The sequence below is a fragment of the Sitophilus oryzae genome, unplaced genomic scaffold, assembly GCF_002938485.1.
Source record: "Sitophilus oryzae breed Bouriz unplaced genomic scaffold, Soryzae_2.0 scaffold_1974_pilon_pilon, whole genome shotgun sequence".
NCBI classification, from domain to species: domain Eukaryota; kingdom Metazoa; phylum Arthropoda; class Insecta; order Coleoptera; family Curculionidae; genus Sitophilus; species Sitophilus oryzae.
This window is the reverse complement of record NW_022146695.1, coordinates 3,086,090-3,110,547: the sequence shown is the minus strand read 5'-3', so window position 1 is coordinate 3,110,547 and position 24,458 is coordinate 3,086,090. Positions and strand designations below refer to the sequence as shown.

General features: G+C 33.7%; 1 protein-coding gene across 2 annotated transcripts; it reads right to left on the bottom strand.

Annotated features, from left to right (window-relative positions):
* Nucleotides 1–1,406: 1,406 nt before the first annotated feature.
* LOC115883679 (uncharacterized protein PF11_0213-like) lies at nt 1,407–23,609 on the bottom strand. 2 transcript variants are annotated; one of them, XM_030902064.1, is made up of 8 exons: nt 23,249–23,609; nt 22,740–22,958; nt 22,543–22,686; nt 22,085–22,173; nt 20,007–20,075; nt 15,913–19,932; nt 11,436–11,738; nt 1,407–5,961 (listed from the first exon to the last, which is right to left on the bottom strand). In XM_030902064.1, exons 2-8 carry the CDS (start codon nt 22,917–22,919, stop codon nt 2,400–2,402), a joined length of 8,367 nt encoding a protein of 2,788 aa, XP_030757924.1. In that variant the 5' UTR covers nt 22,920–22,958; nt 23,249–23,609; the 3' UTR covers nt 1,407–2,399. The 2 variants fall into 2 exon arrangements, with proteins under 2 accessions (XP_030757924.1, XP_030757925.1); XM_030902065.1 differs by lacking the exon at nt 23,249–23,609 and adding an exon at nt 23,075–23,218.
* Between the last annotated feature and the right edge of the window lie 849 nt (nt 23,610–24,458).

Below are 24,458 nucleotides of genomic sequence, written 5' to 3'. Positions count from 1 at the left end.
AAGATCTTAATATAAATCACAAACTAAGTTTTAATTTGGTTTTGTATAAACACAGGTTTACTAATAAGATCAAAACTCAACCTTCACCATATTGTCAAGATTTGGCATTATAGGAAACAAGAAATTGCAAAAATTAATCTAAAATATCACACCACGCACCCACATAATGTATTCTACGATACAAACCATCTCCCTTCTCCATAAAAGTCAATGTAGCTAATTTTACTGTTAAGAATAATCTTCTAAAAAATATGTGGTCATCTTTTAGATATTAATCTATTAGTTTATTAATTGCAGTAAATTATGTGATACAAATATTTCATATCAAATTATATTATATTAGTAACATTATTTAAAATATGTTATTTCATAGCTATCTCCCATTGACGTGTATTGTTTTAGATGATATTGTATTATTTGTAAATATAATTTTTCGAACATTGATACTTGCAAAATATACATATAAATTATTGTTGAATGTAAATAATAATACATCAAAATATTAGTAGATATTAACCATCCTTTCCACCAGGAACACAACAAAGATGAGGCATAGCACCAATAACACACTCCACTTAAGCTTTATTGATGAATTGTTAGAGTCTTAAAAAACACACACAAAAATCACGATAAGTAAAAAATGTATGGGCACTTTTAGGTTAAATCACTTGCACAACGTGTAATTTTTAAAATCTCTATTTTTTTATGCGAAACCGAGAGTGACCATATATCTGGTAGTAGTTTATGTCACTTCAACACCAAAATAATTAGTTTTTTGCACTACAATAATAAATAATACCAAAAATCAAAGAGTTCAAACCAAAAATCAACCGACAAAATATGAAACGGAATCTAACCCAATATCTAAGTATGTACAGCTGATGAAGTAAACAAAAGTCCGCCCGCAGGCTGATCTTTTAATAGAAGGCACTGGTTGTATTTCAAAATTTATCTTGATGACGAAGATAAATATAAATACTCGTGAATACGTTTATCAGTTATCTTTTATTCAAGCTATAATTGAATGAGAAATATTACATCGTTTCTGGAATAATTGATATATAATTGCTATAAAATCAAAAATTTTAATATAAAAACATTTTTAGATATAGGCAACCAAATATACATAACATTTAGTTTCCGTTATATCTTTGAATTAGGATCATCATAGACTAGAATTATCCCTATATTTGATTAATGGTCATTATATTTATAAATCAGTAAAATGCAATATACCAACGAATTAGGTATATTTATTTATGATTTTGACAGAGCCATATTACAATATATTGTTCTAAAAACTTGTTTTGTAAAGACCTATCCTAAATTTATAGCATCCACTCGGCGCGGAGATAAATTCTGTGTATAACATGGAAAACAAATTATACAAACGGTTTATTTATTAATTTTATTACGGAAGAAAGAAAAAAAAATATACAACTAATAAATCAATATATCTTCTAAATATTTGTACCGTATGATCGCAAAAAACGGCGTCAGCGATGGCTATGAAACGAAGTCATTGAAGTCATTTATTTATATGTAAATTTATATTGGAAATGTCATCGACCGTCATTACCCAGCAAACTGGATGCATTTTTTTCGATCATACGGTATCTAATCTACTTTCTAATAAAAATGTATAAATATATTTTTTGAAGCCTAAACACTATTCTTGATCATATCAAATAAAGATAAGTTTAAACTTATAAGTAATCAGTAATTCAATAAAGCTTTGGAAAAAAGTGAGTTTTATAAAATATGCATATACTTTCAAACACCTGCCTTAGAATGGAATTTAACGATATTTTTATAGCCCGAAAAGATTCATATAATTTAGATATATTACATTTTATGTATAAAAACATACTCTATCCAGCAAGACCAGACGACAATAATGATGACAAAAGTCGAAACCATATATTCTCTCGCTAGACAAACTTTATGGAGTAGTATAGAAAATAAAATAAATCTATGAGTCTAATGTATTTATTTAAAATCATATGGGGAATGTCATTGATCGTCATTTCCAAGCCAACGGATGCCGTTTTTTGGATCATACAGTATATAATGGATAAATTTTTTTTTTATACAAATGTTTGAAAGTGTATACTAGAGCGTCGGAATTTTTCTTCATTCAAACTGTCACAAATTGAATTTGTACAAAATATCGAGAACAACAATTTCAAATAATTCAAAGTTTTATTTTATAAAAATATGTATATAAATATTAGGGCAATGCACACATTAAAAACTAACGTCAATAGACAAAAAATTGACATTCACATGTCATGACAACTTGCATATATAAAATAAATGCTTCTTCTCGGCAAAAATTTAAGTCTATCATACATATATACATTTAAATAAGTCAAAAATTAAATCTAAATATATACCTTCTACTTTCGTTTACGCAAAGAACGCTTGCCTGTATCTGACGCTTCCACCGTTGCTGTATTTTGTTGTTCTTTCTTAGCATTCTTCCTTGGCCGTTTGAAAACGACTTCATCATCTGAATAATAATGGTCATCATCAGTATTACCAAGTATTTCTTTTTGATTTTTTAATTTCCTTTTTGTGGCTGGTTCGGTAGTTGATGAGTTCTTAGATTTGCCAACTCGTTTTTCTGAAGCATTTTCCGAATTCTCGGAAACGTTTTCCAATTCCTGCTTAGTATTTTTTGTTGCAACCCTCTTTCCGCGAGTTTTTTTAGGAGAAATATGAGTTTCGGAGTCTTTTTGGTCTACAGTATCTTTATTTTCGTCTGCTTTAACTTGCTTCTTTGGTCTTTTCGCTGCCTTCTGAGGCGTTAACGTATTTTCTGCATCTTTTGCTTTCCTTGATCTACCAAGTCGTTTTTCTGGAGTGTTCTCAGTATTTTCATCGACAACTTCCACTGTTTGGGCAGCTTTTTTCCTTCCAGTTTTCTTTTGAACCTCTTTTGTGGCAACTTCAGTTTTATCTTCATCTACACTTGCTTGTTTTCTTCCACGTTTTGTTGCCTGCACTTTCTCTGACACACTTGGTGATTCTGTTTCTTCTTTATCAGCAATTGCTCTTCCTCTTTTTGGTTTAGTTACTTCAGGAGTATCCACACTATTTGGTATTGGAGCATCTTTAACTGTTCTTCCTCTTCTTGGTTTAACAGCTTCATTTGTCGCAGAAGTAGCCACATTTTCTGTTGGATCTTCCACGTCTTCTGTTTTTGCTGCATTTTTAACTGCTCTTCCTCTTTTCGGTTTTACATCTTCTTTAACTTCAGGAGTTGCAACATTTTCTGTTGGTTCTTCTTCAACTGCCTTCCTTCTTCGAGATTTAGCAGCTTCTACTACTTCAGGAGTACCAACATCTTCTCCTTTTGCTGCATTTTTAACCGCTCTTCCCCTTTTTGGTTTTACCTCTTCAGTAACCTCAGGAGTAGCAACATTTTCTGTTGGTTCTTCTTCAACTGCCTTCCTTCTTCGAGATTTACCAGTTTCTACTACTTCAGGAGTACCAACATTTTCTCCTTTTGCTGCATTTTTAACTGCTCTTCCCCTTTTTGGTTTTACCTCTTCAGTAACCTCAGGAGTGGCAGCATTTTCTGTTGGTTCTTCTTCAACTGCCTTCCTTCTTCGAGATTTAGCAGTTTCTACTACTTGAGGAGTACCAACATCTTCTCCTTTTGCTGCATTTTTAACTGCTCTTCCCCTTTTTGGTTTCACCTCTTCAGTAACCTCAGGAATGGCAGCATTTTCTGTTGGTTCTTCTTCAACTGCCTTCCTTCTTCGAGATTTAACAGATTCTACTACTTCAGGAGTAGCAATTTTTTCTGTTGCTAATGCAAACCTAACTACTCTCCCCCTTTGTGGTTTTACATCAGTTACTTCTGGAGTAGCAGTATTTTCTGTTGTAGCTGATGCATTTCTAACAGCTCTTCTTCTTGATTTTGAACCTTCAATTACTTCTGAAGTAGAAGCATCTTCTGCTGCTGCTATATCCTTAACTGCTTTGCCCCTTCCTCTTTTAGGTTTTACATTCTCTGTTATTTCGGGAGTAGCCAAACTTTCTGGCTCTGAGGCATCTTCAACTACTTTCCTTCTTCCAGCCCGTGTAGATTGCTTAGTTTCATGAAGTGATGGTAAGTTTTCAGATATTTCAGGTGTGTTGGTGGCTTTTTTCCTTGACGACTTCTTAACTTCTTGGACAACAGGATTTGTTGGAACTTCTGAGTCTTCTTTAACCTCTTCAACTTTCTTCTTTCTCCTAGTGGTCTTTCCCGTTTTTTCTACGTGTGTTTCTATGTTATCATCTGTGTTCACATCTTCTTTATCTTCTACTTTCTCCTTTCTCTTAGTGGTTTTTCCTGAATTTACTTCTAAATCTCCTGTATTTTCTTCGGCCTTCTTATTTTTCTTATCAATTATTTCAGCTTTTGAAGTATTTGTTTCTACATTATCTTCTGTATTGTTTTTTGCTCTTCTGGATCTTTTGATTGGTACTGGACTAGTAGTTTCATTTTCTTTAGATTTTGCAGATTCTTCGCTATTTTCTTGTGAAATAGCTTCAGAGATCTGTTCAGTAGGTTCGGCATCTAGTTTCTTCATTCTAGTCCTGCCGCTTTTCCTAACCGGGCTGTTATCCTCAACAGCTGCGAGTTTTTGACGTTTTGCGTGTGAAATTGTATCCACTGGTGTGCTATTTTCTTTAGCTGCTTCAAGCGACTGATCATCATCTTTAAAAGCGACTTTTTTCGGAACTTTAAGTTGAATTTCTGTCTTTACAGCATGATTTTTCTTAGTACTAGAGCTTTCCAAGTTAGTAGTTTGAACAGGTGTTACTCTACTGCTCTCCTTTTGGTTTACTATCTCCGAAAACGGCTTTTTTGGTGTAATGATGCGACCACTTCTTGACCTGTAAGGAGATCCTGTCTCTCCTTGAATTACCAAAGTATTTTTCGCTGAATTTTCAGTCAAAGCACTTTGTTCGTTAACCCATTCTTGAACTCTAGGTGAAGATATAGGTATATCACCCATAGTTCTTCTTTTTGTTAAATTGTTAGCTTCATTTTTAACCGGAGTCATACTTTTACCCCTACCATATTGTTTAATAGGTTTTTGACCAGTCAGACTACTGAACAGATCTTCAGAGTTCTCGATATCGCTGTCTGGATGCAATTGCTCGACTCCAGACACATTGAACAAACTTGCAACAGCACTGACATTATGCAGATCATTTTTAGGTGATTTTTGAGCTTTTGGTGACATAAATCTCTTCAAATTCGGTACGTTTCTAAGATCGTTGGCAATACTTTTGCGGAACATGTTCTTCAAGCCTCTCACATCGCTTAAATCGTTTTTAGGCGAATTTGCTTCGACGGTGACCAGTTCTTTCAAACTTGGTATATTTCTGAGATCGTTCAATGGACTATTTTTCTGGAAGATCTTCTTAACGGCGGAAACTTTAGTCAAGTCGTTTTTAGGAGTATTTCTTTCAAACAGTTTTTTAACTCCAGCCACATCGGTTAAATCGTTTTTGGGAGTTTTCTGAGTTTTGGGTGACACCAAGGATCGCAAGTTTGGCAAGTTGGTGAGGTCATTTTTGGGCGAGTTTTGTTTTTTCCTTTGTACTTTCGGGTGTTTGATTATTTCTGTCTCTTCAGATAGAGATGGATCTGTCTTAGCTATTTTACGTTCTTTTATAAAGCTACCGTTACTCTCCCTCTTCCTCTTTCGAGATTTGATGACGCTTTCCTTGATGCTGTCAAATAATCCCGGGGTATTGACGGGTGTTTTGAATGATTCGTCAACGGTAGCAGCAAATTTTTCGGGAGTTACTGGAGTAATATCTTCAGTTAGAGGTTTGTACAGTGGCGTTGTTACCTTCGTTGACAAACGGTTCGGTTTTATGGCTGACTTTGGAGTTACTCCGTCGTCAAAGATTTTCTTGGGCGTTACTGACAGTGGCGTAGTGTGGGATTTTCTAGATAAAATAAAATATCAATATTACAAAAAAATAATATAAAGAAAATAATATTAAAACAAAAAAAATGAAACATTCCAATGCTCAAACAGAATTCTATCTACACAAAAGCGAAAAGCGACTCCCTTGAAGTCATAAATTTTGATAATTAAATTCACTTGTACAGGGTGGACCATTATGGTTGTTTCTATAGGGTATCTAGGAAACCGTGAGAAATATTCAAATTTTAATATTGCAGTCTAGGGTTCTTTTTTTGAAAAAAATACAATGACGCAAACGGATCGTGGCTATCTTGATCGGTTTCGAAGCTACAGGGGGATTCTCAGATTTTGTACTTTTTGAAGATGTTCGATAGTTTGTTTATTTCAGCAACCACGGAAAAATGAATTATACATTCTAAAGGCACTTTTCTGTGTAGAATGCAGTGGCGTAGTCAGACTTTTTTCAAAAAAAATATTTGTTGAGATATTAACTATACTTATGGTTTTTTAAATAGAACCCCCTGTATATTTTTAAATTTTCTTATTCAGCTTGGCATGGGCTTCTCGAAAATATATAACACTCTATATTTATTTTCACTATTAACCTCAACATTTCAAATTTTTCTTAAAATATCCACTTAGTAGACGGTTGTCATGGTGAATGCGGGACATTTCATTTCTACAGATTGAAGTGTGTGTATTTTAAATAATAAAAAAATTAGTAAATATGAAAATTTTGATAAATATAATATCTTAGAATGTTATATTGAATCTAACAACCATAAGCAAATGGCAGCTGATTTATATTTTGAGCGGTATACAGAGCGCGAGCAACCAAACCCAGCCATTTTTAAAATGTTAGAAGATAGTTTAATCAATTTTGGATCTTTTCAAAAACCGCGTCCGAAAAACTATCAGAAAGAAGATGAATAAAATCAATATATTAATGTCCTCGGAACCGTAACACTAGATCCAACAACATCAAGTAGAGCTATTGAAATTCTGTTAGAGACGGCACGGCGCGGCGTGCAGAGACGGTACCAACTCAGTCAGAACATTTAATGTAGTCTTTGTGTTTTTATTTTTTTTTATATTAACTGAGAAGCCGATTGAAGTAACCTCTTGAGTTTATATTAAAATATGTTCTTTTGTTTCTGTTACACTTATTTTTTATTTGCTTCGTATTTGATTTTATTTAATTGTTAATTCATGTATTCGGCTCCAAGGACATTAATATATTGATTTTCTTCATCTTCTTTCTGATAGTTTTTCGGACGCGGTTTTTGAAAAGATCCAAAATTGATTAAACTATCTTCTAACATTTTAAAAATGGCTGGGTTTGGTTGCTCGCGCTCTGTATACCGCTCAAAATATAAATCAGCTGCCATTTGCTTATGGTTGTTAGATTCAATATAACATTCTAAGATATTATATTTATCAAAATTTTCATATTTACTAATTTTTTTATTATTTAAAATACACACACTTCAATCTGTAGAAATGAAATGTCCCGCATTCACCATGACAACCGTCTACTAAGTGGATATTTTAAGAAAAATTTGAAATGTTGAGGTTAATAGTGAAAATAAATATAGAGTGTTATATATTTTCGAGAAGCCCATGCCAAGCTGAATAAGAAAATTTAAAAATATACAGGGGGTTCTATTTAAAAAACCATAAGTATAGTTAATATCTCAACAAATATTTTTTTTGAAAAAAGTCTGACTACGCCACTGCATTCTACACAGAAAAGTGCCTTTAGAATGTATAATTCATTTTTCCGTGGTTGCTGAAATAAACAAACTATCGAACATCTTCAAAAAGTACAAATCTGAGAATCCCCTGTAGCTTCGAAACCGATCAAGATAGCTACGATCCGTTTGCGCCATTGTATTTTTTCAAAAAAAGAACCTGAGACTGCAATATTAAAATTGGAATATTTCTCACGGTTTCCTAGATACCCTATAGAAACAACCAAAATGGTCCACCCTGTACAGTGTCCCATTCTCGTTTTTGAGTAGAGGTATAAAGATGCGGGTTTCACTGTTGCTACTCTTTTATGAAACTAAAGATGCTACACACAGATTTGTCCTAACCCTCTTAGTTTCCGAAGTACAAGACGAATTTGAATTTGTTGCATTTTTTGACTCCCCTCGTATCTCAGTTAGATACTAAAGGTACCTACATAATGAGCAGCGTTGTTACAAGGGCAAAAATTCTTGTACTATAAATTGTGTCGAAATTGTACTTTTAAGTGGGATTGTACATTTTGGTGCAAAAATGTGGGGTCATGTGATCTCTATTTACCTTTTACCAAGTTTTTACCGTTGGGTGCATCCACACTATCCTAAAACAGCGGAACGGCGTATTGGCTTAACGACCTTGAATCGATTTCCTGCAATTCTATTGGCTGAAATTTTTGCCCGGTGAATTTGACAGATAAAATTTCTGACAGATTAATTTTTCAGCCAATAGAATTGCTGGAAATCGATTCAAGGTCGTTACGCCGATACACCGCCGCCGATCCGCTTTTTTTAGGATAATGTGGATGCACCCTCACAGAATTATACACCATATGCTGTCTTCCTTTCACGCAGTTGAGCAGCTCTGAACTGTTCAAGAACGCGATACTCTGCCTCCATTCAATTGAGTCATAAAGTTCAGAACTGGTTCCGCGCCATATGGAGGCACCAGGCTATCTTGCACAGCTCATTTCAGAACCGTTCTGAGCAACCCAGGGCGTAAAGCTCTGGAACTTGAAATTCGCAAATGGAGGACAGCAATACAGAAGCTACAAAGAGCTTTGAATAGCATTGGTTAAATGTGAACTAATTGTGTGACGTCACGTTTGACATCGGGACACAATAGATCTCTAAGGTCGCAGTGATTAGCCCCCCTCCTACTCACCGCATGGATATCAAACTTACGTTTGACATCCGTGCGGCTTGAACAGCATTTCAGGTGATGCATAATTCTGGGTCTCTGCTCCTAGCGACCTGCATTTCAAATCCACGCATCGCGTATCACCGTTCGTCTAAAAATATGTACGTGGGTTTAAGTTTGGGTTTGAGAAGTAAGAATTGTACATTTTTTCTTGCAATTGTACTCCTTGACTATCAAATGTACCCAAAATAGTACAATTGTACCTATTGTAACAACACTGATAATGAGGCATCTCGACGCGATGCTCGCCGCGATGCATCCTACGCGCACTTACTCGCCGTTTTAAAACAGTGCTTAAAACGTGCGCGTAGGATGCATCGCGGCGAGCATTGCCTCGAGATGCCCCAGTATGTTTGTACCCTAAGTAGCTATAAGATTATAACTTATTGAAAAGGTAAAAACTGAGTCACATACAGCTTTTCAGAATTTTTAGAATTCAATGGCGTAAGTAGTTTTTTGCTGGGAGCTGTTATTCTTGAAAAATAAACCAAACTTTTGTAGTTAAACATCCATTGTATATTAAATCAAATTAAAACTTGACCCCAAAGTTATACAGGGTGAGACAAAATTAATATTGAAGACTGGTCAGTTTTAAAAGCAAGTTACTGTTTTATTTTAAATAGAACACCCACTATATTATTCCGGTATTCAATGAAGAATTGATGATGTCTCTTCAAAATACTATTAAGGTTGCTTATCCTTCAGACAAAGATTTCCCTAGATATTTTTATTTTTATGATTTAGTGTCAGTAGATCTTTATTCAGATCTTTATTATTTTATAAAATCTAGGTGGCTGATGCTAATATAAACTGTAGTTCTCCTTGGAGCCTCTACGCGTCGTATACCCTGCTGGTCATCCAATTTATGTGGTCTGGATTTTAATGCGTGTGATACAGAGAAACAAAATGATATACAGAGAAACAAAATGCAAAGCGGCATACAGTGTTGTTGGTTTTTTACGTTTGAAGGAAAATGTGTGTAGAAAAATATAAGTTACTTTGAAAACTCATGTATACTACCTACTGAAATGATGATAATATATCTAAATTAAATATAATCTATTACAGCTGTAGTACTAACTAGTAGTAACTAACAGTAAACTAGCAGTAACTAACAATGAAAAATAAAGTTCCAACCCTAGATGCGACATTTTTCGTAAACGCCTACTTGTGCGGTGATGCAAAATCCGGCAATACCGCATACATATATACATAATAATACCGCATAGAAGAAACGTGTCGACCTAATTTTTATCTCTTTTTAATACATGTGATTTTCCATTAAGCTGTCTACATCACTGTCTTAAGCTTGATTTTCATGCATCCGTTGTCTGACGATACGTTGATACGATATTAATTTTATTAGTAGAATTTAAAGACTTTGATTGGTTAGAAAATAACGCAGTTTTTAAATTTATTGCATTTTCATGCCTCCGTTTATCGGATATACGTTGGTGTTATTTTATATTTTCGTTTCCATAACGATTTTGCTATTTTACTTATATTTTTATAAAGGTTAGATTAAATTTGTCAAAAAAGTGTCAAAACGTCCGTTATCGTATGAACGGGTCCGTTGACGGGCTGAAGTAAAATATTTACGGATGAAAAGTGGCGCAAAAAACCAAACGTATAACGGATGCATGAAAATCAAGCTTTAAGCTTGATTTTCATGCGTCTTTATACGTTGATACGATGGTCCGACGGTGCTCTGATTGATCATAGCGTTTTTGCGCCACTTTTCATTCGTAAATTTTTTACTCCAGCCCGTCAACGGAGAAAGATCGTACGATAACGGACGTTTTGACACTTTTTTGACAAATTTAATCTAACCCTAATAAAAATATAATAGTACAAGAGCTAACACCGTCGGGAAAACAAGAATTTTAAGATAGCTGGTTCTTTAATACCTTTTGCTATGCTCCCCTAACCAAAGTGCGGGCCGTCTGGCTGTCGGTAGACTACTGCCGTTTCACTACTGCGCATCACATCTGTACAAGATATCCCATTTTCGTGTGTTTTATGGGATTTCTCGTTTATGAGTAGAGATACAATGATGCGATTTTCATATTACTTTGCTATTTTTTTATAAAACTAAATATGCTACACAAAGGTTTGTCCTAGCCTCCTTCGTTCTTGAAATACATGGCTAATTTGTGATGCGCAGTAGTGAACTGATGTTGAATACAGATATGATGCGCGGTAGTGAACTCAACGTCTACCGGCAGCCAGGCGGTCGAAAACGTTGCTAGCACTTAGACTATAAGTAAAACAGCGAAATCTCGTTATGGAAATGAAAATATAAAATTACACCAATCACAAGCAAATCATATATCCAATGAACGGAGTCATGAAAATCCAATAAATTTAAAAACTGCGTAATTTTCTAACCAATTGAAGTCTTTAAATTCAACCAATAAATCATCGTATCGTCGGACAATGGATGCACGAAAATCAAGCTTTACACGTTAAAATCCAGACCGCACAGTTTCGATGAACAAATTGGTATATCAATGTATACTGTAAAGAGATTAAAAAAAAACTAAAATTTACCTGTGCAGAAGAGGAGTGACTTCTTTCTTTGTAGTATCGATTTCAATGGTGGAAACAGACCTGCTCAACGTACGCGAGGCATGTGAGCCGTCAATGTGCCCACAAGATATGCAGTTATGCGATAAAGATCTGGTACGTCTGAGGCTTTTTCTTTGTGGAACAGCATCAATGTTGGTCTTCAGATCTGTAGACTTCTTATGAGAAACTATTGCCGAGTGTGCGTCTTTAGAAGGTTGTATTTTGCTGATGTTCTGTTTAATGAATGGCGTGGAAGTACAAAAACTGTCCAACTGCGATGATGAACTAAAAAGAAATTATGATATTTAAAAACCTAAAGTAACTTCATAAAAATATTCTCGATTTATCTACACTACATATCAGTGTATTTACATTCTGACTATGAAAACACTGCTGACTCATGAAAACACTGACTTTTAAATTGTCACTTATGTCATAATACAATCGGATGAAAAAAAAACGCAACGGAAAATTTTTGGTCAAGTTTAAGATATTATATTTTTTAATTTTAGTCCTATTTAATAATTCTTTTTTTAATTACGGCACACATTTTTCTGTCAGAACCATGTCTCCTGAATATTTTGTTTTTTGACTCATGTCAACATATACCTCGGTTAATTTTTACGAGCAAAATGAACTTGTATACGTATTGTTGTGTACGATTGAATATGGTTTATCGTGTGTCGTAGATTGTGCGAAAATCATTTATCTTGATGGTCGAAATTATGAATATTCGCTTGGTCCTTGAAGGAGAATGGGAAAACATGACACAATATATTTACAGCCTCATTAAGTATGAACCGATTTATAGCAGCCGGGGGAGGTAATACAAAGTATTAGAGTATTTTATTCCAGATAACACTAGAACCTTTCCATATGCAGATGACCTAGCAATAACAGTTGAAGGCAAAGTGTTCGAAGATATCGAGGAGAAGCGCCCTAAAAACAATGTCAACCTATTACAAAAAGAATTCTTTAAAACCCAACCCCACCAAAACTAAAGTGAGTGCATTCCACCTTAATTCGAGACAGGCGACCCGCAGACTTAATGTTACATGGGTCGGGACACTACTAGAACACACAGATAAGCTTACCTATCTTGGCGCCGTGCTGGACAAAACATTGACTTACAAATATCACTGCGAAAAAACACGCAAAAAAGTAGAAGCACGAAATTCCCTTATCACGAAGCTGACCAATAGTAAATGGGGAGCCAAACCTATCGTGGTCAGAACTTCTGCTCAAGCTCTGTGTTTTTCAACTGCAGAATATGCCTGCCCAGTGTGGTGTAGATCTGTCCATACAAAAAAGGTGAATCAGTCTAAATGAAACATGCAGAATAGTGACAGGTTGTAAGAAACCCACCCCCTTAGAAAACCTTTACATGGCCGGAGGTTTTACAGGCCCCGATTTACGCAGAAAAGCTCATGAACATACTGAGAAGTTAAAACAAACCTTTGATGCTCGTTACTCAATTTTTGGCCCACAGTGCGGCACAGGTAGACTTAAATCCAGACGCCGTTTCCTAAGCCCCCTGGATGAACCTCCCTCCCACTACTCACTTAGAGAGGACCCAACAAATGGTGTTTCTAGCGACTGGAAAACCTGGAGAATGCTCAACCGAATCAGAACTGGGGTGGCCCCAGTAAAATCCAATTTGATCAAATGGGGTTTGCTGGACAGAAATGACGACAAATGCGACTGCGGCGCCTTTCAAGACATGGAACATCTTCTTCAATGTCCTGCGTGTCTCCACCGATGCACCCTCGATAACCTATGGCTGGCTAAACGGGAAGCATTGGACGTAGCCCATTACTGGGTTAATAAACTATAATATGATCTGGATACGAAAAAGTAAAGTATTAGAGTATTTATTACACGTTTTTTGTTTGTTTGGACACTTAGTTATGACAGTTATTTTTTTTAATATCCTTAGTTCTGTTAGTGTTATAAATATTTATTAAAACCAAGCCTGTATCGCTACTTTTTAACATTTTTTAAATTAAATTACAAATTGTAAATAATATAGTCTAATCAGTGTCGATACGACATTACAATAGTCACCAAAGCCACCTCTTGATATTAAAAAATAACAGCATAAAATAATGATAGTTGAAAAAATGCAGATTGTTGATAGCAGGTTTATTTCGCTCTTAAAAATTTAACACATGCTTAACCAAGGCATGTGTTGACATGAGGCAAAAAACAAAATGTTCAGGAGACATCTCTTCAATTAACCCTGTATAATAAGCTAAATACGGAAGTTTATAAAAACTGAGTTTATGAATTAAAGTTGATAGATTTATATACGGTTTGCTAAAAAAATCATGAAAATAAAACTAAAAGTAAGAAAAAATATAACACTTTAAACTTGACGAAGAATTTTCCGTTTTTTTTTGCATCTGAGTATATAGGTATTCTTTTGCCAGACAGACTATACCCTTTTAGTATTTACTATGCACATATTGTGATCATCAAGTACTGGTAATTTTAATTCTATGTTGTTCTTACTTGAAATCACACTCTACAATAATTTCTGTCACGCCAATCCCTGTAGTCATATACATATTCAAATTTGACATAAAACGCACATATTATAAGACGCAAATCAATTCATTAAAAAAAGAAAGGAAATAGATTAGTGTCTGGAATCTTTAATTCTTTCGAAACTAAATAGTTATTTTACAAGCCACTCTGATGCTGTTTATTTCGACCATACGGTATTATCAACTACATTATTAAAAATAAATGAAATGTTTCGTTTTTTTTTTCAAAAATTATGCTTTGGAAATATTTACCAAACATTTGTCTGTTTCTAAAATGCTATTATTGACTCAGAACATACATATTTGTATATCTTAAAAAATAGGCAGATCATTGTAAAAAATGTGAATATAAATTCCTAAATAAATTCTCAAATTTTACATTGGGTCATATGAATACAATAAATATACCATTTAAATTTAATTAAAAAAAATAGTTGTTTGCTAGAGACGCTTGTTGATGGCGCGGAATAAAAATATATAAGCTGCTAGTTTCAGAGGTGAATTGAATAAATTACACACACAAATTTTACTTAGTAGGATATACGAGTAATTCGTATAAAGCACAATTCGTTAAATTTATAAAACTTACATTAATAAGACACTAACATCTAACATTTCGTTCATTGTTTACGCATTGAAATACGAAGGCGATTCTTCAGCCATCCGGGAAATTCCTTTCGTGATTCGATCAGATACGATCCATTCTTTTTTTCGACTGCGGACGAGTATTTAATTCATCCACGCATTGATAGGTGGAGCGATACGCTCAAAAATAAGCTAATTTGACGATCGTGAGCAGTCTCGGCTGTGGCCGATAACCTTGGCCTTTTTATGTTGAGAACGAGACCGAGATATTGGCCTTATTTTTGGCCGAGAATGACTGTAATCGAGACCGAGATCGAGATCTCGGTCGGACCTTAATTATTATGTATATAAAAAGCAACTACCACAACATACGGAATTTTTAATATGACTGAAATAGATCTAGTATTTTTGACACCTATTTTTATTGTTAGATAGACCACTTGCTAATAAGAAAAAAAAATGGTCAAGTGAGAGTCGGACTCGCAGGGTCCACGAAGTCCAGGTGCACAAAGGGTTCCGTACAATTCATTATCTATACAACATTAGACACTATATTATTATAAACTTTTTTCCGATTTAGCTGAAATTTTGAATGCGCGTATGAGTAATTTTAAAAAAAATGAAGAAACAGATTACTAAAAATTGTATTAATCAATAATAAATATATAAAAAGTAAAAATAAATAAAAAATTAAAAAAAAAACATTAAAAAAAGTCGCCTTGACTAGGATTCGAACCTGCCTTACTACGGCTCCAACGTCATAGCAGCGTTAAGTCCTAACGCCTTAACCACGCTGCCACCGAGGACTTGAAAGATTCTACGTAAAATTCTTACTTAAAAGATAATGTTTAGTGAAAGTACTTTTCTATTTATAAACATTTATTTAATTCTGTTTTTAGTATTTGTTCTTATAGCGGCAACATAGATACATTATCTGTCAAAATTTCAACTGTCTAGCTATAACGGTTCATAAGATAGACCTTTGTGACAGACGGATGGACGGACGGACAGCAAAGTCGTAATAGGGTTCCCGTTTATACCCTTTGGGTAAGGAACCCTAAAAAAACAGATATCTATAATCTAAAGGTAACATATCATTTTTTTAACAAACCATTTCAAAATTCGAAATTTTTAGGAGTTTTACAGAAAAAAATCAACAATATTTTCATTTTTTTTAATTTCCTCTAAAACGATATGGAACTTTAGAAAAGAATAAACGGGATTACACATTTTAAAACAAACTATTTTTTTAAAGAATGCGTTTTTCTCAAAATGTCAATAATAAAAAAAGTATTTTTCTGTTGTAAAGACAATCCGGAAACACTCACCTCAAAGAGTTGTTCTTCATAGGAGTCGTATTCTGTCCTGTGCTACTCAATCTTGAACTCCGGCTTTTCAACTCTGGCGTCCCAACATCTTCACTAACTGTACCATCCTTAACAGAAGCACTTCTCTTAAGACTCTGCGAAGATACGGTAATAACCGAAGTGGTACTCTGTCTAGAATTACGGCTTTTCAATTCTGGTGTTCCCACAAGTTCATTAACTGTACCATCTTTCGCAGAAGTACTTCTAGTTCTCTTAAAACTCGAAAAACTCTGCGATGACACGGATATAACCGAAGTAGTACTCTGATTCAAATCTTGCGAATTCAAACTTGAATTGTTACAACCGCTAGATATACGACTCCTTGCAGATATATTTCCCGATATGTTGCTAAGATGACTGAACGGACTATTTTTTGTTGTACTGGCAGAGCCAATAGTAGGCATTCCTGATATACGCTTGACAGGCGAGAGGACATCTTGCGTGGTCTCGTCAAAAATGCTGTGACGCATTAAAGGCTCATCTTTAGCAGAATTCTTTGCATTTGAATAATTTAAGTCAACTGTATCTTCGTCAGCAATATCTATAATATTTCTTGTAGAATCATTGATAATAATAACACTATCCTTTTCATTTACTGATGGTGTTTTAATATTTTCTGCAATTTTGGAACTTCTTCTTAATCTACCAGTTGAGACATCTTTGGTAAATGAAGAATCTACTTTGCTTACAGTAGATTCATCCAGACTTTGCCTGGATTGGTTTCTGAATGAGCTTCTACTGTTTCTAACAGAACTGACATTATTGATAGTTTCAGCATCACTTTCTGTTAGTTTGAAGCTTGTTCTTGTAGAGACTCTGTTCAGACTGCCTGTTTTAGAATCACTGTCTTTTGTAAATGATGTATCAGCTTCAGGTCCGCTAGATACATTCAAGATTTGTTCAGATGTTCTTCTCAAAAAGCCTCTACTATTTCTAATGACATTCTCATGAATATTTGTAGTGTCAATAGTTTCAATTCCTGACTGCTCAACTGTTAAAAATTGATTATTTTCTATTACTTTGGTACTATTTCTTCTAGATCCACTGCTAGAGTTATCTTGTTTCAATGAAAGATCTGCTTTACTTATATTAGATATTAGTTGAGATTTCCTGCTTACTGAACTTCTACCATTTCTAACAGCACTGGAATTATTACCTTCTGAGGTATAACTTGCTTCTAAAACAGACTCGGAATTTTCTCCATTAACTCGAATATCGTCATTTATAATTGAACTCTTTCTTATAGATCTTCTAACTGAGTTATTTGCAGAAAATGCATCATTTTCAATAAGTAAAGGATCCACTTCACTTACATTAGAGGCATTCAAATTTGTCTGACTTTTTCTGCTCCCCAAAGAGCTTCTACTATTCCTAGTCAAAGCAGATTTATCAGCTGTAGTTTCTGTATCATCACTTAAAACAAAATTATAGCCAGAATCCTCATCTGTATCATTCTCTGTTGTTTTAGAACTCTTTCTTCTGGATCCACTGGGCGAGTTATCTTCTGTAGACGATAGATCTCTTATATTTGAATCAGATATGTTCAAAACTTGTGCTGATTTCCTACTTAAAGAGCTCCTACTATTTCTAACACCACTAGCGTTTTTGGCTGTAGATTCAAGTTCTTCATTGTCACCTAAAATGTAATTGGGCTTCTCATCTGTTAATACTAAACTATCATTATCATTGGTTTTAGTACTCTTTCTAATAGATCTTCTGATTGAGTTATCTGCTTTTAAAACATCATCTTTTAAAAATGAAGTATCTACCTCACTTACATTAGATACATTCAAACTTTGTTGACTTCTTCTTAAAGAACTTCTATTATGAGAACTAACATTATTAGGTATAGTTTCTATATCTTCAATTATAGACTCTTGATCTGTTACAGCTTTATTATCTTCTATTATTTTCATACTGCTTCTTCTAGATATATTGACTGAGCTTACTTGACTCCTTCTTAAGGAGCTTCTATTGTGAGAACTAACATTATTAGTTTCAGCATCCTCAGTTTCAGACTCATCTGTTACAGCTTTATCACCTTTTATTATTTTAATGCTGCTTCTTCTAGATCCATTGACGGAGCTTACTTGTAGACTCTTTCTTCTTAAGGAGCTTCTATTGTGAGAACTAACATTATTAGGTGTAGCTTCAATACCCTCACTTTCAGATTCCTTATCTGTTACAGTTTTGTCATCTTCAATTATTTTGATACTGCCTCTTCTAGATCCATTGACTGGACTTTCTTGGTGGCTCTTTCTTCTTAGGGAGCTTCTATTATGAGAACTAACATTATTGGGAGTAGCTTCTAAATCCTCACTTACAGACTCCTCATCTGTTACAGCTTTATCATCTACTATTTTCATACTGCTTCTTCTAGATACATCGACTGGGCTTTCTTGGTGAGTCTTTCTTCTTAGGGAGCTTCTATTATGAGAACTAACATTATTGGGAGTAGCTTTTAAATCCTCACTTACAGACTCCTCATCTGTTACAGCTTTAGCATCTACTATTTTCATACTGCTTCTTCTAGATACATCGGCTGGGCTTTCTTGGTGAGTCTTTCTTCTTAAGGAGCTTCTATTATGAGAACTAACATTATTGAGAGTAGCTTCTAAATCCTCACTTACAGACTCCTCATCTGTTACAGCTTTATCATCTACTATTTTCATACTGCTTCTTCTAGATACATCGACTGGGCTTTCTTGGTGAGTCTTTCTTCTTAAGGAGCTTCTATTATGAGAACTAACATTATTGAGAGTAGCTTCTAAATCCTCACTTACAGACTCCCCCTCTGTTACAGCTTTATCATCTACTATTTTCATACTGCTTCTTCTAGATACATTGGCTGGGCTTTCTTGGTGACTCTTTCTTCTTAAGGAGCTTCTACTGTGAGGACTGACATTATTAGGTGTAGTTTCAATATCCCCACTTACAGATTCCTCATCTGTGACAGCTTTATCGTCTTCTATTATTTTAATTCTACTATTCCTAGTAGAAGTAGCCCTATTAACTGGAGACTGAAAATCATCAGCGTCTAAATTATAATCAGAATGTTCATCAGTGACAGCTTTAATATTTTGCATGATTTTTGAGCTCCTTCTCGATGTATTTATTGATTTGTCTCGAGTTAGTGAAGAATCTGCTTCACTCAAATAAGATTTGTTCAAACTTTGTCGAGATTCTCTTCTTAAAGAACTTCTGTCAGGTTTTGGTGATTCATTTACAGAATACCTCGATTTTCTTACAGATGCATCAAGTTCATTTGACAAACTTTTATTCAAAGGAGTAGTTTTTACCGAGGGTGAATTTGTGGACTGTCTGAAAGATTTTCTTCCAGAAATATTAGACATATTCGGTGAATGGTCTTTAACTTCTTTGTATGTCTCATTATTAGAAATTATCGAACTTGATATATCGTTGAAGACTGATTCTTCATCCACATTAACAACTAAAGATCCTTCTATATTGCTGCGACTATTTCTCAACGACCTTGATAGTTTCTTTGATATTTCTTCATTAGTAGTAGTCTGGTCTCCAATAAATGAATTTGGTGATACATTTTTTGGTGTAGACTCCAGAGAACTTGGTATATTTAAAGGAGAACCTTCTGTTGGAGCTTCGGAAGCAAAAGAATATCGGCTTCTCTCGTGAGCTTTATTTAAAGTTCTTCTTAATAAAGAATTTCGGCTATTTCTTTTATCTTTTGGTGTGGGATTCTTTAATACATTTATTTTTCCCGTAGAGACTGATCTTGGCGAATTAAGGTTATTTTTTGAAACATTTAAACTTCTTCTACCAGATTTTATGTTTGATGTTGAAGGTCTTAGGTCTTCATCATTGGATATATTCAATGACTGTGAAAGTAGTATGTTTCTGGAAGACACTTTAGAAGTTGAATTGGATTTATTAGTGTGCTTCCCCAAAGATATTCCTCGTCTTCCGCTTGGAAATAATCGGATATTTTTTGAAACCTTTGATCTACAGGAAGAGAAAAAGATTAAGATATATAAAAATAAGTTTTTTTATTACTTTTAATATATTCCTAAACTTACTCTGTTTTGCATCTTGGCGAAATGTTGGATTTACTTGGTGTCATATGAACTGGCTTAGTATTGGGTGATCTGAAATATTTTTTATTTTTTAAAATGAAAATTTATTTTGAGTATTATGAAAAAATATTAACCAGACAATTTAGGATAGATTAAGATACACAATTTAAAATTATTCTGAGGTATACAGGGTGCTTCAAAACAAGCGTGGCGTATTCTATGTTTTTTTAAGTGCAACAGCTTTTATCAATTCATTTTTAGATTTTGCGGAAAATTCTATACTTTTTTTATATATGTATGTATATTTCTAATATTATAAGGAAAGTTCTATAGAGATAAAGAAAAAAATATATGTAAAGAATACCGCAAATATAATAGAATACCGCAAATACCGTATGATCGAATAAAAACGGCGTCAGCGATGGAAATGAAGATCGCTGTCGTTTTATATGAAAAATTATATGGGAAATGTCAGCGATTGTCATTTCCTAGCCAACTGGACGCCGTTTTTTTTTCGATCATACGGTATCTACACAACTGTTTATTGTTAAAAATTAAAATATAGGTAGCTTTTAACATTTTAAATACAAAAAATGTTCGTTTTCTAATTCTGCACCCAAAAAAAATAATATACAGAGTGTTGCATTAAAAAAATTAGATATAGCATAATAAATATGGCAGTTAGTTATGCAAAAAAATACCCTAATAGGGTTGGGTAACGGGTGTAACGACGCTTAGAAAATTAATTCTTCTATAATAAAAAAGTTAGGAATTTTGTTTAAGTGGGTAGCTAACCAAACCAAACCAAATCAAACCTAAAGTATGTATTAGGATATATTTTAGGAAAATATTTTAACCTCTACAGGGTGGCTCAAAAAAGTGTGAGTGGATCGGGATGGTCTTAGATCGGATTTTCTTAAATGGAACACCCTGTATATTATTGCATTTTTGGCTTCCTTTTTGATCACTTTACAAAATCCCAAAATATTATATATTAAATATGTTTTGATAGTTTCAAAGATATTAATAAATAAGCAAAAAAATATTTTTTTCCATACAATAAATACTATAAATAATTATTCAATACTATAAATACAGGGCGGCGCCTCTTATACGACGCGGAGGCTCCAAGGAGAACAGTTTGTAATGAAATGAATTTTTGTGAGCATATGTAGATTGAATTAGAGCATTTTTTAAAAATATAGAGTAGTACATGGTGTCGCCAAAAAACAAAGTTGTGTTTTTTGTACTGGAACATCCTATATATCATTTTATTTTCGGATTCTAGGAAAAAAATAAAGGTGAGTTTCACTAGAGAAGTATATGAGTAAAATGTAAGGTTTTTAACATATTTAACATTTTCCAAAAATGAAGAACAAATTTTAAATGCTAATAAAAGCTACCTAAATTGAAACTTACCCAGTAGGGTCTAATATTTAGGTAAAATAACTTTTGTATTTTAAGTCAAATTACAAACAAAAATTTATACAGAGTGAGAGAAAATTAATATTGAACATTGGCCACATTTAAAAGCAAGCTAGTCTTTTATTTGAAATGGAACACTCAGACTTACAATAAATTATTAAATGTTTCACGATTAGTAGTTTATTAAATTTAAAATTAATGCTGGCGTAAATAGCTAAATATTTCTCCGAAATTGTTGTATTCCGTCTTGAATTCAAGACAAAGAAAAGAGTAAAGATAATAGTAAGAGTAAAAAAAAGTATTATTAAAGAGTAAAGGTTCAAGAGAGAAAAACTGTAAATAGTTCTTATATAGATAAATGTTTATTGGAATAAAAACTACTGTATTTTAATTTAGAGAAAGCATCATCCGAATTTGTTCATTTTTTTAGACAAATCTAATCTCACAGGCCGAGTCCGCGCATTTGGCCTGTGACAGGCTTAGTGGGAAAAAAGCTTGGCCTGTCATACTTGATCTGGCCCACAAACGCAAAGATTTCATTCGAAAGCCGGGTCCTAAGGTGTTAGTATATAGTCCTAAGGTTTAATTTGTTATAAGAATTTTTTATTGGTTATCATACAAAGCATGCTTGTAAAATTAAAATAGGCATAACTTACTTTTTAGGTGATGTTTTGTATGATATTTTTAATAGGGGATGTATTGATCTTTTTCTTGTAGGTAAATGCCTCAGTTCATCCTTAAAATCCTGCAAAGTAATTAAAAGTTATTAGTAAATAAGTATAATTAACAATTATCAAGAAGCGTGTCATATTATTTATGACATCACACAGAAACCTAAAACGTCTTTTGTGATCTAAAAATTAACTTTCGTTAGATATGACATTTATTTTGTCTGCTATAGCATAAGAGCCATTGCTGTTACGGATACAACACTGTGCGAACTGTTAGATCACACTAATAGACGTTCTTTTGTAAAAAGCTCTACTGTAAAATTTTTAAAATGTTATTTATAACTTGTGTTATGAAAAGCAAACATATGTCTATGTCTGTTTTTCTCTTAAGAAATCAAAGATAGCTAAATCTAAACTAGTACATTTCTTATACAGGTACTTACATGATGCAGAGTTTTCTCATTAAAATACTGAAACACTGTTCCCAGAATATCAAATTGATCTTTGTGCTTCAGTATTGTTGGTTTAATCACAGGCTTGTTATTTATAGTTACAGTAGATCCTTCCGATTTATTTGTCAGAATAGCCTAAAAACCATAATTTAAAATCGTGCATTGCATTGTAACACTATAATACACACTATTCCGTTTTCGTTTACACTGAGCACTGCATGTTCTCCCAGTAGCAGTGGATGGGGTTTCTTTAATCTGATTTCATTAGAAGCAGCTGAACCGAATCGTTGTTCTCCAATTGCCAGTTGAAAAGGCTCACTCGTTTTACCTTTTTTCGTACAAAACACGATATATCCATTATTTGCCATCTTATTTTCCTTTTATTTACGACACGTACCGATGACAATCTGAAACAAACCAAACAACGAACCGTTACGTTTTGAAAACACACGCTACATAACAATCGCGGAGGGGGAAACGTAATTTCATATGAGCCAATCAGACGTATGAAATCCAGTCATACCAATTTCATTATATTTAACCGTAACTGCCAGATTATCGATTAATTCTGCAACATTGTATTTGATTATCATATCAATTTTCTTTCTCCACAATGTGGATACACTAATTTTTAATAAAATAGTAATTCAAAATAGTTTCGCACTATATTATTTAGAATTAAAACATAAAAACTCACCGCACAACGTTCGAACGGCTTCACCGCGACATTTTTAATTTCAAACTGACGTTTGACTAGAGATGAGCGATATTTCACGAACTGTGATTTTTTCACTGATATTTAAAAATCACATATCACGATCGTTACTTTTTTTGCGAAGAAAGCGTGAATTGATATGTGATTTTCACAGTATGCAAACGAGCAAAAAGTCGACAGACTTGTTTATCCGTTAAGTTATTTAATATAACATAAACAAAATGGAAATACCGATACCGATTACTATTGCCGGCCGCCTCGCTTTCGTTTAATATCGCTTTTTTTAAAACTATAAACGGTGATGGTACATTTTAGGTACGTCGTCAATCTTGAAGTTATTGATGTAAATTTTGGGGTCTGGTTTCTCTTCTCCCCGCATTTTTAAATCGGAATTACTTGATTCGCCGCGGATATTTACTGCTTTAGACCCTACTATATTTTTAAACTATAAAACCACTTGAGTAATTTTGCATTGACTACCTTAAAGTTTACCGTTAATTTATTTCTCATAAAAATATATTTCATGGTTGATAAAACAAAAAAAATTGTAACAGAAAAGGTAACAGGAACAGGTTACCAAAATATGTTACATCCGGCAACACTGCTTTGACCACAGCTTCTGGAGCGACGACATGAAAACGGTGGCTGTTAAAGTAGGGATGAGGAAGTATATCGATATAATGGAATATCTATACCACAGCTTTGACAACAGCCAATTTTTTATAAACTATTAAAATTAATTTGACATTGACAAAATCATAGTTTGACAATTTAAGGTTGTTATAGGTTTGTCTAGCTCTTTTATTTTAAAATGATTGACATTTTCAGTGAACAAAACCCGTAACCGACCAGTTGCTTTCGATTTCCAGTGAAAACTAATCCAAAATTGGTTAACAAATGGTCGGAAAATGCGATAAATTCCAGCCTTAAGAATATATCTTATGATAAACCAAGTTATCCAAGTTATCGAGTTTGTGGAAAATGTTTTTGTAGAGAAAATTTCAAAGCAGGAAGGACAGATTTAAAACAAAATGTATCGCTTTTACATCTTTCTAATGGTAAGTACATATTTATAACTAAAGGTCAGGGCAGACACAGCTACTTTTTTTTTACCTACGGCGTATTTTGATCACTGTTACCAACAACTCTAAATAAATAAAAATATACAAGCGTAGCGTTAATTTAAAAGCGT

What these genes read in the sequence shown, in the direction of transcription:
- LOC115883679 (XM_030902064.1), bottom strand. Translation starts at nt 22,919, where the DNA reads ATGGCAAATAATGGATATATCGTGTTTTGTACGAAAAAAGGTAAAACG. An exon ending in TACAAAACATCACCTAAAAA is followed by an intron (nt 20,076 to 22,084) that starts GTAAGTTATGCC and finishes AAAATATTTCAG; the next exon opens with ATCACCCAATACTAAGCCAG. An exon ending in GTCACTCCTCTTCTGCACAG is followed by an intron (nt 5,962 to 11,435) that starts GTAAATTTTAGT and finishes TATTTTATCTAG; the next exon opens with AAAATCCCACACTACGCCAC.